The sequence below is a fragment of the Neolamprologus brichardi genome, chromosome 7 (assembly GCF_056152115.1).
Source record: "Neolamprologus brichardi isolate AB-2024 chromosome 7, ASM5615211v1, whole genome shotgun sequence".
Taxonomy (NCBI): domain Eukaryota; kingdom Metazoa; phylum Chordata; class Actinopteri; order Cichliformes; family Cichlidae; genus Neolamprologus; species Neolamprologus brichardi.
Window position 1 is genome coordinate 58,941,505 of NC_142110.1, and position 16,863 is coordinate 58,958,367.

General features: G+C 39.4%; 1 protein-coding gene across 1 annotated transcript in view; it reads left to right on the forward strand.

Moving 5' to 3' along the window:
- The window catches only part of ythdc2 (YTH domain containing 2), a 42,214-nt gene extending 25,582 nt beyond the window's left edge, over nucleotides 1-16,632 (forward strand). Inside the window, 11 exon segments of the mRNA XM_087843963.1 lie at nucleotides 201-327; nucleotides 2,158-2,345; nucleotides 3,460-3,649; nucleotides 4,570-4,661; nucleotides 6,148-6,267; nucleotides 6,360-6,514; nucleotides 8,692-8,860; nucleotides 11,433-11,648; nucleotides 11,770-11,955; nucleotides 16,035-16,082; nucleotides 16,084-16,632. Coding sequence (XP_087700089.1) covers nucleotides 201-327; nucleotides 2,158-2,345; nucleotides 3,460-3,649; nucleotides 4,570-4,661; nucleotides 6,148-6,267; nucleotides 6,360-6,514; nucleotides 8,692-8,860; nucleotides 11,433-11,648; nucleotides 11,770-11,955; nucleotides 16,035-16,082; nucleotides 16,084-16,107 — 1,515 coding nt within the window. The 3' untranslated portion in view covers nucleotides 16,108-16,632.
- Nucleotides 16,633-16,863: the final 231 nt, after the last annotated feature.

Genomic DNA, 16,863 nt, shown 5'->3' on the forward strand with positions numbered 1-16,863 from the left:
AACGACACTAAGAAGACAACTTTTAACAGATATCTACCAAAAATGCATGATCAGTGATTTAAAAAATATTGACTCATTAATTGGGATGATCTATAAAATGTATTTTTATATATTTTGGAATACAAATTTGAGGTCAGTCCCTTGTGATTAAAAGTTATTGTTAAACATTTCTCTGACATCTTTGTCTTCTGTGGTGCCAGGCATGGCAAAAGGCTCGCAGTGAAGGTTGGGAGAGAGCCTTCTGTGAGAAGAACTTCCTGTCCCAGGCTACCATGGACATGATACTTGGCATGAGGACACAACTGCTAGGACAACTCCGTGCAATTGGTCAGTTCTACTTTTTTTCTGTGATATTCCATACATAACTCACTAAAGGTTAGATTCGCTGACCCCAAACCCTGCTGCTGGCATTATTGGATAAGTCTTAAATGGCCATTTTAAATTCTGCTTTTGCTTTTTGGGTTTTGAAATCATTTGTTATGTTATAAATATATTTTATTTAAACCTATTCTTCTTTGCTTAATTTTATCAAGTCTGATATCAAATTTCTTTAAATTCCTTTTTACCTTATATTGATTTTATTATGTTACATTCTGTTGAAGCATGTTTTAGCTCATTTGCATTTAACATGGTTACTTTTTATTGGAACAATAACATGATCACTGTGTGGTGATAGCTCACACCACTGATTGTAGTGCCAATGATTTGAGTCAGTCCTTCAGGTTGCTCTCTAGAAACTGGCTCTCAGTGTTTAGGGCAAAGCCCTAGGTATTTCCTGTCCCTGAGAGCATTGAGCAGGGAAATTCTCAATGTTTCTTTTATTTAATCCTCCTCAGTTTATCATGAAAATCAGATATTTAACGTAATTGGGTTGGACAGCATTGTGTAGATTGTAAAACAATTATCATTTAAAGTTGTATATCAGTTCACTTAATAGGGCCTCTAATTTACTTGCACGTTGTGTGCCCCCCCCTTTTTTTTTTCTCTCAATGTGTTTTTCTTGAGTTCAATTCCAACATCAGGCCGGGGTCTTTCTGTGTGGAGTTTGCATGTTCTCCCCGTGTTTGCGTGGGTTCCCTCCGGGTACTCCGGCTTCCTCCCACCGTCCAAAGACATGCAGCTTGTGGGGATATGTTAATTGGATAATCCAAATTGTCACTAGGTGTGAATGTGCGAATGAATGTGAGTGTGAATGGTTGTCTGTCCCTGTGTGTTGGCCCTGCGACAGACTGGCGACCTGTCCAGGGTGTACCCCGCCTCTCGCCCTATGACAGCTGGGATAGGCTCCAGCGCCCCCCGCGACCCTGAAAAGGATAAGCGGAAGCGAATGGATGGATGGATGGTGTTTTTCTGTACTGTCCTCTATTTGATATGCTACTAGAAGTGGCTAGAGTCTTACAATAGGAATTCTGGTGTGTCAGTGCCAGATTAATCAATGTAAAGTACCAGCATGTAAACACAAAGTCAATGAAAATGCTTGAATTTGACAGAATATCTGTGAACACTGTAATTTACATAAAGTATTAGATATATCTTATGACCGTTACAGGGATTATTACTACCCAACTCAAAAAATTAAAACAATGCTTTTTAAACAAGAGTATAGCATCAAGTCAGTTAAACTTATGGAAAATTGATCTGCTCAGTCAAGTAGCACAGGGGGTTAATGAGTGCATGCATACATGCAAGTTGGGGACATAGAAACTATTTGGTGCCAGTTTCGATGCTGTAGGTGTATTTCCTAAAAATCTTGGATAAATTCTAATGTTAGTGACCTCGACTAGGTCAGAGGTAAAGTTTTCTGAAAATGTTGTGAAACCAATAACTAAAGAAAAATTTGAAAAATCCAAGTGACCTAGGATTTTCAAATCAAATCTCGGATGAGTTTGAATCCTGGTGACCTTGACCTCAAGGTCAGAGGTCAGGTTTTTGGGAAATCGTGTAACTGCGATAACTTGAGTAAACGGTGGTGTAAAATTTTTAAATTGATACTATAGGTGTATTTACTAGGAAGCTGAGGGGTGGCAGCCGCCAGTGTTTTTAAACATTCCTGTGGTTTTTGGCCACGGTTAAAACTGAAATAGACCTTACTATGAAATTTGAATAACAAGGAAGGGTTAGGGATTAGTTAAGGTAAGCAGTCTGTTTGTCCCCCAGGTTTTGTGCGAGCCCGTGGGGGCTGTGACATCCGTGATGTGAATCTAAACTCGGAAAACTGGGCCATGGTGAAGGCAGCCTTGGTAGCTGGCATGTACCCAAATATGGTTAATTTCAACAAAGAGTCTTCCCTGAAGAAGCTTCACTTTCATCCCACATCTGTCCTAAGCCAGTTTCAGTTTAAGGAGGTAGGAGATGCACACGCGCACACACACAGTCTTATGCATGCATGCAGTTAGCTTTATGAGTATTTGGAGAATGACCTAGGTTTTGTCATTTTTCCTATGTATACCACTAAAGTGGGTTTTATATAGCAAAGCCAAAATGTTATTCAAGGTGTAAACTTTCAGCCTTAATTCAAGCAGTTTCACAAAAGTATTCTATTAATTGTGAAGTACTTATTCCCATTTTCTCGATTTCCTTTTGATTCTCTTATCGCTTCTTGTTGCCTCAACTTTGAGAGTCACAACCATCTCTAAGCAGCATATTAAAGACATTACATTCATGCATGTTGTTGCATGTTAGACATATGTCTCCTCTATTTTGTGATCAGTGTTGGGGTCATTACTCAACAAAGTAATTAGCAGACGTATTACATAAAACACTTTTCTTAAAAGTAATGCAGTACATCACTTAATTACACTCAGTGTGTACACTCAGTCAGATCATCTATAAACACTAGTGACCTGATGTTATTGGATGTCCTACATGCCCATGCTAAAACATTCCCTCCACTATGTTTGACAGATGTGATATTCGAAATATGAGCTGTTTCTTACTTTCTCTCCACTTTTCTAATTCTTCTCCTACAAGATAATTTCAAATCTGATGAAAGCCCAGTAGTTAATCTAAAAAGGGATTGCACTCGTTTGGACAGAAACCTCTTGAGGTTTCACCTAGAATATGCTGGAGCTGCTCTGCTATTTGTACAATTATTGCTCTTAATGCTCCTTTTACCTCTCTGATCACTTTGGATTGTATTTTGCACATTTGCTATAGATGTTCGATCAAGCCCTGTTACTTCTCAGTTTTCTAGCACTCATTTTTTTAATATTACTTAGTCTCAGCTTTGAGTGCGTGCAGTTGTTCCCTTCCACCTGGGGTACCTAGAACATGTTATTTATTCTCAGCTCATTGGATCCATGTGTCATTGCAGGTGCTTGGGTATCATCTAATTCTTCTTTTACCACACTTGGCTCATTTTTTCCATACTGTTTTCCCTCTTACATAACATTTAAAAATGTTTTAAATCAGTGCAAGGAAAGGGTTTTAGTCGTGTGAATGTGTGTTTCTCCTGTTTAGAAGACCCAAACCAGAATGGCCCAGGCCCTTCCCACAGATTGGATGATCTATGATGAGATGAGCCGAGGCCACAGGATGGTCACTGTCCGTTGTTGCACCCTTGTGACTTCTATCACTGTTGCCATATTTGGAGGTTGTGCCAGATTACACAGCTCTGCCCTCCATGAACCTGCTGTACAGAAAACTAATGGTAAGCAAGTCATAATACTACATGGCTCAGCTTGGTAATGTTAATACAAGTTTTGTGTACAATACATGCATAATATGAACAAAAATACTCTGGCCTCAGCACTTAGTTGCACCACTCTTTAACTTTATGTGGTCTGCCACTCTGTGGCTGAATTTCTGAATGCTTCCCACTTTGCAATAATACTTACAGTGCATTGTAGTATATCTAGGTACTTTATTTTATACCTTTGACAATGAGACTAAAAGCACCTGAATTCAAAGATTAAGATTGTCCACAACGTGCATGTGATTATTGTGTTGACATGCAACATGGGAAAAATATGGCAATGCCTGCTTGTTAGACCTCACTGTTTACTGACAACAATATATCTTAATTGTTGGCTAAACTAATCACTTAGAACAGAAACACAACAGAAAAGCTGACCAATAAACGCAACAACAAATAAACACAAGAAAGGAAATTATGAGTTATTCTTATATGAGCAGAGTCAAAAGCAAAGTATTTAAAGAAAAATTATTTTGAGTCAGGCCATAAAGTTACGGACAAGAAGACTTAAGAAGCCAATAAGCACACATAACTTTTAATGAAATTGATGATTCAAAAACAAACCAGCCCATAACGAACCAAAAAAAATTCCATACATCTTCAGAGACTATTACAAGGAACTATACTCTCAATCATTCATTTTAAGCGCTTTAGTTTCACTTTGAGATAGGTCATGGTTCAGGTTCTTGGGTTATTCTTTCACGACCTGACTCCTGAGTTGAATTTCCTAGAGACATGGTCTTCTTGACCATTGTTAATTTAAAAAAAAACAAAAAACCTAAAATGTAGACACATTCAATCTTTTAAATGCCAAATTTTATAAGCCCACACTGTGCAGAATCACAGAGTCAATGTCTTAATTTTTTTTCTTTTAGAAAATCCACTGGATGACATCAGTGACAGTGAGACAGAGGATCTATCCGAGATAAGGATAGATGACTGGCTCGTCTTTGAAATGGACAGAGAGGTGGGAACAAAGGGAACATTGCTTCCAATACCAACTTTTTACCTTTTGGAGTCCTTTGTTATTTTCCCTATATGAAAACATCTGGGCTGTTGTCTGCCAGTGATTAAAAATCCTCTTGTTTAATCTCATAAATCATAATAAGGAGGAGGATTTTAATTGCTTTGCATTTCTCAGTCACTTTGTAAATAATTGAATTCCAAAATCTACTCAAGTTAAACCCTTTGTGAAGATGGTTCTCAGTGTCCTGAGTCATTTAGTTCTTTTTGGCCAATTACACTTAATGACTAAATTAAAGTAATAGTCTAGAGAAGACCCTCATCATGCCTTGTTAGAGATATTACCTCCTTCCATCCTATTTGAGACTCCAACTAGCATTGGTCTATGGTTGCCATCTATGATTAACAGTTCTCTGAGGCAAGGCCGTGGTTTACACATTAAGTTGGTAAATGGTAAATGGACTGGTTCTTATATAGCGCTTTTCTACTCTTCTGAGCACTCAAAGCGCTTTACACAACTTGTGCATTCACCCATTCACACCCATTCGCACAAGCACATCTCTCTAAGTGCTTTCTAGATAACATTCACACACATTCATACTCCGATGGATGCATCGGAGAGCAATTTGGGGTTAGTATCTTGCCCAAGGATATTTGGCATGCAGACTAGGGGAAGCCAGGAATCGAACCACCAACCTTCCGATCAGTAGATGACCTGCTCTACCACCTGAGCTACAGCCACCCCACAAGTTGGCAAGCTAATAAATTATTCCCTCCAAGACACAAATCCCTTTGGAGATTGCATTAGGAAACCTATCTGGCGTAAAACTGCCAACTCTGCTTCTTTTTGTTCAGCTGCCAAGTCCAGTGTTTGAAATGGCGGTGTGGTGTTTTATTCCTCTCTGGGCCTTTACATGTAAAATCTATTTCTTATTCCTGTTTCTTTCATTTAATGAACAGTTCTAAGCTGTGACATGTGGTCTCCGTGGCTGTATTTGTTTACATGCATACAAAGACAGTTGCCAGACTATTTATCCCAGCTTCTTACTAAACATACTGCTGCTTGCAGTCTTTGATCAAAGGCTCAGAATGTAGTTTAGCAGACGGAGCATTTCAGTTGGTGGCACAAAGACTTTAGAACAGCCTTCCACTCTACCTACTTATAAATGACTCTGTGGGTTATTTTAACAAGCAGTTAAAAACTTTTTTGTTTAACCAGATTTTTTATTGATGAAACTGTTTTTAAATTACCAGCTAACTTTATTCTGTCTTAAATTATTTTTGTATTTCTGTTGTGGCACTTTATATTCTTATTTTATCCTGTTTTGTTCCCAAGCACTGACTGCTTGTCTATAAAAGAGCTTTATACATTTTATTTACTTTGTAATTATGTTTTCTATATTCTCTGGTGTTGTTTGAATTTTGTCATATTAATATTTTGGTATAAACTATTGCATACATTTCTGAATAAAGTTGTATCTTGTGGTCAGGCTGCAGGATTGCTGTCTGAACTGAGGCAGAAGTGGCAAAGCCTATTTATCAAGAGGATCCGTTGTCCTTCAAAGCCCTGGTCACAACAGGATGAGGCTGTCATTCAGACTCTGGTTTCTGTATGTCTATTCTTCTGCTTTCCATTTACGTTTCACTTATTTGGATACACTATATATATATATATACACCATTTTTAACTAACTTTCCTCAGGTGCTTGGAGCAGAGGAGCAGGCAGCAGGCCTGCAGCAGCCCACTGGCATTGGTCAGCGGCCTAGGCCCATGCCATTAGAAGAAGGAACAAGGACCTCTGTGAAAAACCCCAAAAATACTCCCCGACTTCCCACCACCTCCACCACCAATGAAAGGTTAGAGTTCAATAGCTTTTACACTGCAGTGTAATTAATGCTATTGTTGTTATTATTTTTATACTTTCTGACTGTCCTGTCAATCCGAAATCAATCAAAAGGACAAAAGAGTAGATATCGACAGTAGATATGTTATTATTTTGCCATCTCGATAACAGCTGATATATTAAGAAACTAAATATTTTATTCAAGAATTCAAGGGGAAATGTTTTTTACTTTCTAGTTAAAAAGGAATAAATCAAATGGTAAAAATTTCCACAATTTAGACTTTTTGAAAGCAGGATATTTTATTAAAGCGATTTGGCAGGAGCAAAGGAAAAACTGAATCAAATAATAATAAAAACAAAACACCTAAATGTTCCACATTCAACCACTAGATTACAGAGTGGATCAGCGGATGCTGAGGTGCATAGTATCTCAGCAGCCGCTTTTTATATACAAAGCTTATAGTGTTCCCAAGTACTCAGTGAGTCCCCTTCTGGGTGCATGGCATATGTCTGTACAATAGTTTATACTCCTTCAATACTTTTGCAAGCGTGTCTGCGATCCATGCAACCACTGCGTTGTTAAACTACTCCCCAGCAACCATGTGAAACTCACCAATCCCCTCTTTCTAATTGTACGTGTTTCAATTGTTACCAGTGAAATGATGCAGACTGTAAGAAATTTGAAATCATAGGCTACGTTCACACTGCAGGTCTTAATGCTCAATTCCAATTTTTTGATCAAATCCGATTTTTTTTTGTTTGCTTGTTCACACTACAAATAAATGTTGGAGTCAAATTGTTAAATGTTGTCATTGTGTTTCTTAAATTTGTAAGTCTTAGTTCAAACTGTAAGATCAAAGACATTCCTTTGTCTCTGACCACCTCCCCAGCTACTCAGGTGCTGAGGGAGGCTTTATTAGGCACATCCTATCTGAAAGATCTGTTTCTTGTGTGGTAAGCTTCCTGCTTTTATGACCCTTTTGGTGAGCAGGAGGTCACACAAACGCACCCCCATACTCACACTCACACACAAACACATTCTCATACACACACACATTCTCACACACACACACATTCTCTCACACACACACACACACACACACACATTCTTGCACATGCATACACATGCATACACATGCTTATATACGTGCACACACATACACACATAGTGCCTTGTCTTTTAGAACCATAGGGGGGTTTTACGAGGGGAGGTGCTTGTGTAAACTGTAACTGTCATGGAAATAAATAGCTGCTTGATGAACAAGTTGGGTTGGAGACAGGTGAGGAGCGTTGAGCTCCAAGAGTCTGGTTCCGACCAAGCCTTCCCTTGCTAGCAAGTAAAAGATGTTTGTCTTGTTTTTGTCATTAACAAGATAGCTCTACCCCTGTTGTATGTAACGAGAAGGTTCTAAACTAGCGTGGCCTGTGGAAGTGCAGACCCAACATAAAATGTGACCGCAAACGCGCTCTAGTGTGAACCCTCAAAGCGGCCCGCATGCGCAAAAGCACGTTGTGTCACACACAACGTGCTCTGTTTAGACCCAGTCCAAACAGTATTGTTTGACTGATGGCCCTTAATATAAAGCAAAATTGGGAAACGTAAAGTCCAAAACAAGTCTTTAAGTTATAAAGTTATTTTGTTATTTACATATGGCCTAATAATGATCCTTATTGCTGTTTTAGAGAGGAGCAGTGCTTCAAAGATAGTTGGAAATTTCTGTCAGAATCTGCAGATTATACAGTACAAATAAAATGTTCACGTTTCTCCAACGTTGTCTTCCCAACAGTTTCGCTAACATCTACACGGGATGGCCAGGAAGCTTTCACGATGTCTTCGAGCGCTTCTCCAGCGCTGATAATTGGCGTCCGTCTTGTGTCAGTGACATAAAAGACAGATTTAATGCGACATGACCATTCAAACAGCAGTCACTTTCTAAAACATTAGATATGTGTTGGATTTAGTACCACATACGAAAGTGACCCAGGTCGAATTTGAAAATGTCGGATTTGTGCTGTTCACACTGTCATACCATGATCGGATATGGGTCTCATAGGGTCAAAAAAAGTCGGATTTGATGCGCTTTCGCCTGCAGTGTAGCCAAATTATTCTTTTCGATACACCTTTTATGTTAGTCACAGTGAGTAACATAGTTGGTCATACTGTTCCACCATTTAATCATTTTCTTTTAGGTTTTGTCTAACAACAGCTTCAGACCTACATCAAATTCAAGCCCATGGCCAGGATGAGCCCTCCCTGTCCAGATATCAGTTCTCTGATCATCCGTCTTCCAGTATTTCTTCCTGCTCTGCGACTTTGGACTGTCAGTCAGATACCGTTGATCATTTCTCCTCAAAAAAGGTATTAACAGTCTGCCAAGCAGTGTTTATTTCTACACATCATGTTTTCCTAACACCTTTCAAACTCTACTGATGGATACCCAATGCATATCCTAGACCAGGGGTGTCAAACTCATTTTACATGGATCTTAAGCTGCCTAGACCAGTGAAACTTCCCTACTACTATTTAACTGTTCGTGATGAAGTGAAAAAATAGGTCAGCACAACTCTTTGGACTTAAATTGTAAGAAATAAATGTGTAAAATTACAGAAAAAGTTTTGTAATAAGTGTGTCAAGAACTGTAGTTCTAACACGCAAGCTGGACCCAGAAGCAAACACAATATGCGGCAGTGCACGCAAATTAACTTTATTTCTTAACTAACGGTGACCCGGAATAACCAAAGGGAACACGCTGTTTTAATGTTAGAACAGAAGAGACCGGGAGATAAACAATTTGGGGATGCCGTGATCAGGACCGTGGGAGGCTGCAACAGTAAGGGGAGAGAGTTACTGGAGAGCAGGGAGATAACAGCACACAACAGGGGTAGAACTATTTATCTTAGAATCAGGGCCGGACCGTGGGAACCGGAGGGAGGGGTGAGTGTCCGCGGGAGAGGATTCCAGGAAGACGGAGAGGATGATAGGCGGTTTTTCTAAACTCCAGGCGGGCAGGAGGACAGGCAGGTGAAGGCTTGAACACGGCGGACAATAACCTGAGCAAACAGTGACAGGATTAACACAGTTCATAGAAACCAGAAATTCCACATCAACCGTAGTTACCACTGAATGGTGACTGATGGACTGGCGTGGAGCAGCCGGCCGTGCGGGGTTAAATAGTCCTCCTCATGATCACCTGGAATGGGATGCAGGTGTGAAGACGACAGCCACAACCGAAGGCGTGGCCACCTGGGCATCCTCAGACACCGAGTCGCGGACCATGACAAAGTGAAAAACAGCTACTCTTCTGTTTTTCACAAAGTCACAGAGTATTTATTAGAGACATAGCTAAGCGTTTTGCAATTTGGCATAATTTGTGAAAACTGAAATTTCTTCGGTATTAAGTAGCAAAAATTAGGCTTTTTTGTTAGAAGTCATTTTTGGGCTAAAGAAAAAGTGGCTGACCAAAATTTATTGAACCAGCAGCAAAAAGAAGTTTTGTGTACAGTGCTGTCAGAGTGACGAAACCTGCAGAATCTGCGAGATTTCTGCTTTCAGCTCCTGACAGTATGTCCATATCTATTTGTGGAATCTATGTACCTTCTTGTTAATTATTTGCTGTTTTAGCTGTTTGGTGGTTGTTGAAATGACTCTTTGAGCATCTGGCGGTACATCTTGCTAAACCAGATGTTCTGCCCCTGTACCGGAGGTGTTGGGGTTCAATAGTTTAATTGTTTATTGCTTTATTACTTTGTGTAGTATGAATGGCCACAAGGGAGGTTTTTATCTGTTGGAAAACCTGGTAAACTTGTGAAAATACAGCTAAAAGTCCAACATTTCTGCTTGTGCTTCTTTGTAATGAGCAGCAGATCAAACAAGTTAAGAGGTATAAATGGCTTGAACCACATTTAAGCCTGTGAGACTCATTTAGACACTCACGACACCGAGCCATGGCTCTGTGTGACATGCACACATTTCTGTGCCTTATATGCCTTATATGCATCTGCTACTACTAGACAAAACACACAAGTTTTAAGGTACAAGTTTGAAACTTTTCATCCTCCACAATTCTACACTCAGCTTTCCAGTCTAATATCATTGAAATGCAGCCAGATGGTGTTTATTTACATTTTTGCTCCTTCCTTCACTTTTTTCCAACGCGCTTGATTAAAATCCGTGCTTTTTAAAATCAGTGCTTGTGTACTTTTTTATCTTGAATTCACAAACTGACAAGTTTTGGGTTTTTTTTGTTTTGTTATTTCTTTGCAGTCATTTCTGTTTGTCAGTCATGTTCTATTCTATTCTTCAGTTTTCCAAGATTTACATATTACTACAAGATACTCTGTAATAAACTGACAGAAACCTTTAAGGTTGGGTGATATGTAAAAATTTTCCAACCAACAATTGTCAGTCCAATAAGCATCAATAGACTTTTCCATGGGCTGATCAATGTAATCATGCATGGACTGATTTGCTCATTTAGAATCTGTATGTTTTGTTTGGAGGGAATATTTTACCTTCTTGTTTGTTTCAGTATTAATATAGCTACTTTTTGGATTATTTATGTATGTATGTATTTATTTTTTTTATTTGAGATGCATTTGAGACTCCTATGTTTTCGTTTTTCATCTTATTTAACATCTTAGACAATCTTAGTCCGGTTCTTTTGTGTTGCCAGTAACAAATATTTCAACTCAGTTCAGTATGTTAACAACTTTAAAATAATTTTTCAGTACAGTGCATCTGATATGATTTGGAAACACACACAGAGCACAAACAAAATGAACTAATGAGTCTCTAAGTGTCTGCTTCCTTTTGTTTTTTTTTAAACACAAACAGGTGAGCTTGGCGCACGTTACAGACATACTAACTAAATGATGGGTTATTGAGGTTGGATGGTAATGCTTGCTAATGTTTCTCTCTCCACTTTTTGCAGCAGGTTGTGAAGCCTGTGTGCACTCAGCTGGCCTGCCATCAGACATTAGTCCGATATTTTATTATGAAAAGCAGCAACATCAGGAACCTGGAAATTTCTCAGCAAAAAGGCATCTGGTCTACTACACCAAGTAATGAGACCAAACTCACCAAGGCCTTTTTGGAGAATAGCGCCGTCATCCTTATCTTCTCTGTTCAGGGCTCTGGACACTTCCAGGTGACACTCTGTATGCATGATCATGTGTGCCAGAGTCATGATGCTGACTGTGAAATTGCAACAGTAAAAAGAAAATCGGTTTTGAAAGACCAAACGTGTGTTTTTGTTTTCTTTTTCACAGGGCTATGCTCGCATGACGTCTGTCGTCAGTCAGGAGGAGAGCTGTCATGACTGGGGCCTCATGGAACTAGGAGGGGTTTTCAGTGTAGAATGGATACACAAAGAAAATATTCCCTTCCAGTGCACCCAGCATATCCTCAACCCATGGAATGACAACAAGAAGGTCCAGATTAGCAGGGATGGGCAGGTACATATACAGGGTGCATCACAGCATAGAAGCTCTTTCCCATATTGTTACTAGCAGTTAATGTGACTGCCAGCACGAATGGTAGTGGCATACTGCTCCAGCAGAATGCAGTGAACAGTTAATAAACGGATCATTTGCAAACACTAAATTAGAACTAAACACAAACTCCAAAAAGTTTTAATGTTGTCTAAAATGTGAATAAAATCAGATCTCATTAAACCATTTTTGTATCCACAAAAAACACAGAAAGCATACCGAATGCTTAAACTGAGCAAATATCGCCTTTAAAGATGAAAAAGGTGATGGTAGAAACACTTCTCAGAAATCTTGGGACACAGCCATGTTTCCTACTGTGTGCTATCCCCTCTTTTTACACCCATTAAAACTTGCTGACCTTTTGGGAGAGAACTCTTGTCCCCTTCTTGTCTAATAGAGGATCTTAGCTTTTCAGCAGTTGTGGTCCTTTCTATATACAGTTTTATGATGCACCAAATATTTTACGATGGTTAAAAGAGACGGTGGTGGTGTTTTTGTATCATATTTACATATAGCCTCCGGCTTCTTCTTTGTATCAGAGAACTTGAACTTGATTTGTGGATGGCATGGTGAAATGCATTTATAGACGGTGATTTGTGGTAGTGTTTCTGATCCCATGCAGTTATTTCCATGACAGAATCATGCCAGTTTTCAACACAGTGCCTAGAGATGGGAATCGAGAAGCCAGTAGTTCAGTTCAGTTGCACGTGTGCTACAATCAGCTGATTTCAGTTCATTGTGTCAGAAATAATGGCTCAGTCATGCCACACGGAGATCAACATTACTTTTATTTTTATGCTGCTAACATAACTTCAGCTATTTGCAAGCACCTGCATGGACAGCATGCTAAAACTAAGCTGTCCAAGAACTCTGAGTGACACTAAAGCTGAGTGAACTTCAGCAGGTAACAAACTAATTGAGCAGTCAGGCTGCAGCCTCAATTCAATTCAATTTTATTTATTTAGCGCTAAATCACAACAACAGTCGCCTCAAGGCGCTTTATATTGTACAGTAGATTGTACAATAATAGATACAGAGGAAAAACCCAACAATCATATGACCCCCTATGAACAAGCACTTTGGCGACAGGGGGAAGAAAAAACTACCTTTTAACAGGAAGAAACCTCCGGCAGAACCAGGCTTAAGGAGGGGCGGCCATCTGCTGCGACCAATTGGGGTGAGAGAAGGAAACGGGATAAAGACATTCTGTGGAAGAGAGAAAGAGATTAATAGCAGATATGATTCAATGCAGAGAGGTCTATTAACACATAGTGAGTGAGAAAGGTGACTGGAAAGGAAAAACCTCAATGCATCATGGGAATCCCCCGGCAGCCTACGTCTATAGCAGCATCGCAGCGTCTATAGTCCCCGGGATCGAACCGGCGACCTTCCGGTTACAGATGCACTTCCCAACCCCCTGAGCCACGGTCGCCCGCTTTAGCAAAAAGGAAAGTTTTAAGCCTAATCTCAAAAGTAGAGATAGTGTCTGTCTCCTGAATCCAAACTGGAAGCTGGTTCCACAGGAGAGGGGCCTGAAAACTGAAGGCTCTCCCTCCCATTCTACTTTTAAATACTCTAGGAACAACAAGTAAGCCTTTAGTGCAAGAGTGAAGTGCTCTAATAGGGTGATATGGTACTACAAGGTCATTAAGATAAGATGGGGCCTGATTATTTCTCTGTATCTATGAAGCGCCTTGAGGCGACATTTGTTGTGATTTGGCGCTATATAAATAAAATTGAATTGAATTGAATTGAATTATTTAAGACCTTGTATGTGAGGAGCAGGATTTTGAATTCAATTCTGGATTTAACAGGAAGCCAATGAAGGGAAGCCAAAACAGGAGAAATATGCTCCCTCTTTCTAGTCCTTGCTGCAGCATTTTGGATAAGCTGAAGGCTTTTCATGGAGTTTTTAGGACATCCTGATAATAATGAATTACAGTAGTCCAGTATGAAAGTAATAAATGCATGAACTAGTTTTTCAGCGTCACTCTGAGACAGGATTTTTCTAATTTTAGAGATGTTGCGCAAATGGAAGAACGCAGTCTTACATATTTGTTTAAATTCTCATAGACGCCCAACTGCTTTAAATTCTCATAGCAGCCCAACTGCTTTAAATTCTCTTAGCAGCCCAACTGCTTTTTCTTTACTCAGTACTGTCACTTTCAAACTTCATGAAGCTTCCACCAAAATCAAAACCGACTTTCACCAGTGATTTAGTGAGTAGACTTTAATTTTCAATGTCCAATTTGGCACACTTTGGAAATAATTCAACAGGTATGTGCCTCACCTTTTAAATAGGCCGGCCTTTGTCCACTCAGTTCGATCACCGGATCGTGTCTGCGCGTCTGACCGCCCTCTGGACCCCAGATTTCTCCGTCCAAACCTCCAAACTCACTCCCCCTCAATTCACAGGACGAGCCCCCAAAATGTTACAGGTTCAGATATTGAGGGTGAGCACAAAAACAATAATGGTCCAGAAGAGCTTCGGTCAAACAATGATTTTAATGAACACACGTGTGGGGAGATGAACACCGCACACAGACAGCATCGATCTCCAAATGGTGGAGCATTACTCAAACTCTTATAGCCACTGTTGACCCCCGCCTAGTCGTAAAAGCCTAAACATTCACATTTTCCTAACTCCTAACGAGCCTGACTTATGGCCTTTGCTCCCTATTTTGTCTGCCTTTAACAACGGCGGGAGTGAAGCTCCCGTGGAATGTGCTCTGTCTCCTCTACTATCAGAAAAAGCAAGGTCCTGACTCTCTGAAAACAGTGTTTCTTATAACTCAGCAGTATAATGCATCATAAAACAATATCATTCATTCACAATAAATCAGCAGTCCAATGTAATACAAATCAGTTTAACAAATGTAATCGTTATCAGGAGAATAATGCAAACTAAAACTACATAATAGCTTCACAATCCTTAATTAGGGGCATAACATGGCATAAGATAATATTATAATCTCACACTCTCCACAAAACAGCATGTCTTCTGCTGTCCCAGCGATAACAAACTGAAACCAGCAATAATGCACCATTCGTGACATCAGTGAATTACTTTTTATTCTTTCGAGAAGCTGATGCTGTATGTCTAAGGCCATGTCCATGATATGCTGGCTTACAGTGTCGTTTGAGAGTAGGATGGTCAGTACCTTTTTTGCAGCAGCCTCTCCGATCATTTCATGAAACATATGTACAGGGGCAGGCAAAATCAACTCTTCTGCCATAGTGAAAGACTTTTTACTCTGTGACACAAGTCTGGATACGAGGTAGCTAGATTTTAAAGCACATTTAGAGTTACCAGTCAGTGACACAACAGACAGTTCCTGCATCTGCTGTCCATTTTCTTTTCTCTTGAAATATTCCGCTGGTTTTCTTGCGAGTGTGGGATGTTTGGTTTCGAGATGCCCTTTTAATTTCAAAGGCTTTAGTGCTTCGTTGGATAGCATTAGTCCACACTCCACACATTGGGCTCCTGAACCCATACTTCAGGAAGTCAGGGTTGTACTTGCACAAATTTTTTGCGAGGGGGGGGGGGTTGTCACTTTTATCTTCAATTTTCCATTTTAAGAACTACTCCATATATTTTGCAGACGGCAGGCAGGGTGTCTTCTTCTGCTTGCTTATTGAGGCTGATTAAACAACTCCCACCAAGCTGGGAGAAGCTGTATTGTAACTGAGATTTTCATGGATAACAGTAGTCCCTGGTGTCTTCAATTAGTAACTAATGATGTCCCACAGCCCACAGGTGTAAAACAAAAAATGTTTTGCGCCCCTCAAGGCATGGCTCACCCATGGTTAAAAATCACTGGTGTAAGGTATATTCCTCAACCAGGCGACAATCAAAATACATTTTAATAACCTCACACAAAAGATTAAAATGTTCTGCTATACATATTGTTACAAACTGGGACTGAAAGCTGATCCTTTTTTTATTATTGTTATTATTAGATACATTTTTCATAAATATATAATAATTTGATTATGCATTTGATTTGTTTTGAACTTTTCTGCCATTTTTTTTTCTAATGTAGGAATTGGAGCCACAAGCTGGAAGCCAGCTGCTGTTGTTATGGGAGAATTAATTCTGGGAGTCAAGTTAAATGAGAGGTAGCAGCCAAAAACCTCTCTCCATACTCCACACTCATTAAGTTTTGTTTTTATATCTCCTCATACCTGTTGTTATATCTGCATAAATTAAATCTTTTACTTATTACATGCATTATTTCTGTTTTATCTTCAATGGTACACTGTTCTACTAGCTAAGGCTAGGAGCATGGAAAAAGGGCTGACTAATTGTAATTTTTTTTCCCTTGTTAATACACAAGTTCAGTTTTAGAATGTATTCAAAAGGGTACAGTGTTGTGTTAATGAACTGTTTGTTCAGAATAAAATATCTGAAGCTTTAAAAAACTTACTAAACAGGGTTTTAAAGTGTCTGACAAGAAAATGAATGAAAGAAAAATGCTTGTACTATGTTTGTAATATGTATGTACGTTACTGTTTTCATCATACATTTTATTGTGAAATTGTGATGTTCAGTTAGTTTGAATTACAGAGTTTTGACAGGGTCAAATGTTTACACTGTGTCCCATTTATAGCAAATAAACAGTGATTATTTCTTGTTGCCAACTTGCTGTAGTGCCTCATACTTGGTATCATCAGGTCTTTAACCCATCAGCAAAATCAGTACGTCCTCTTTTGTTAAAGGAATATATATGTACACACATGAAACCCACATTTTAAGCCTCAAAAGTGCCTTTGGGCTCCACAAGTACAGTGGCCTGCCAATTTTCAGTCCTCCCAAAGATGTCTAAATATGTGTACACACACACACACACACACACACGCGCACGCGCACAC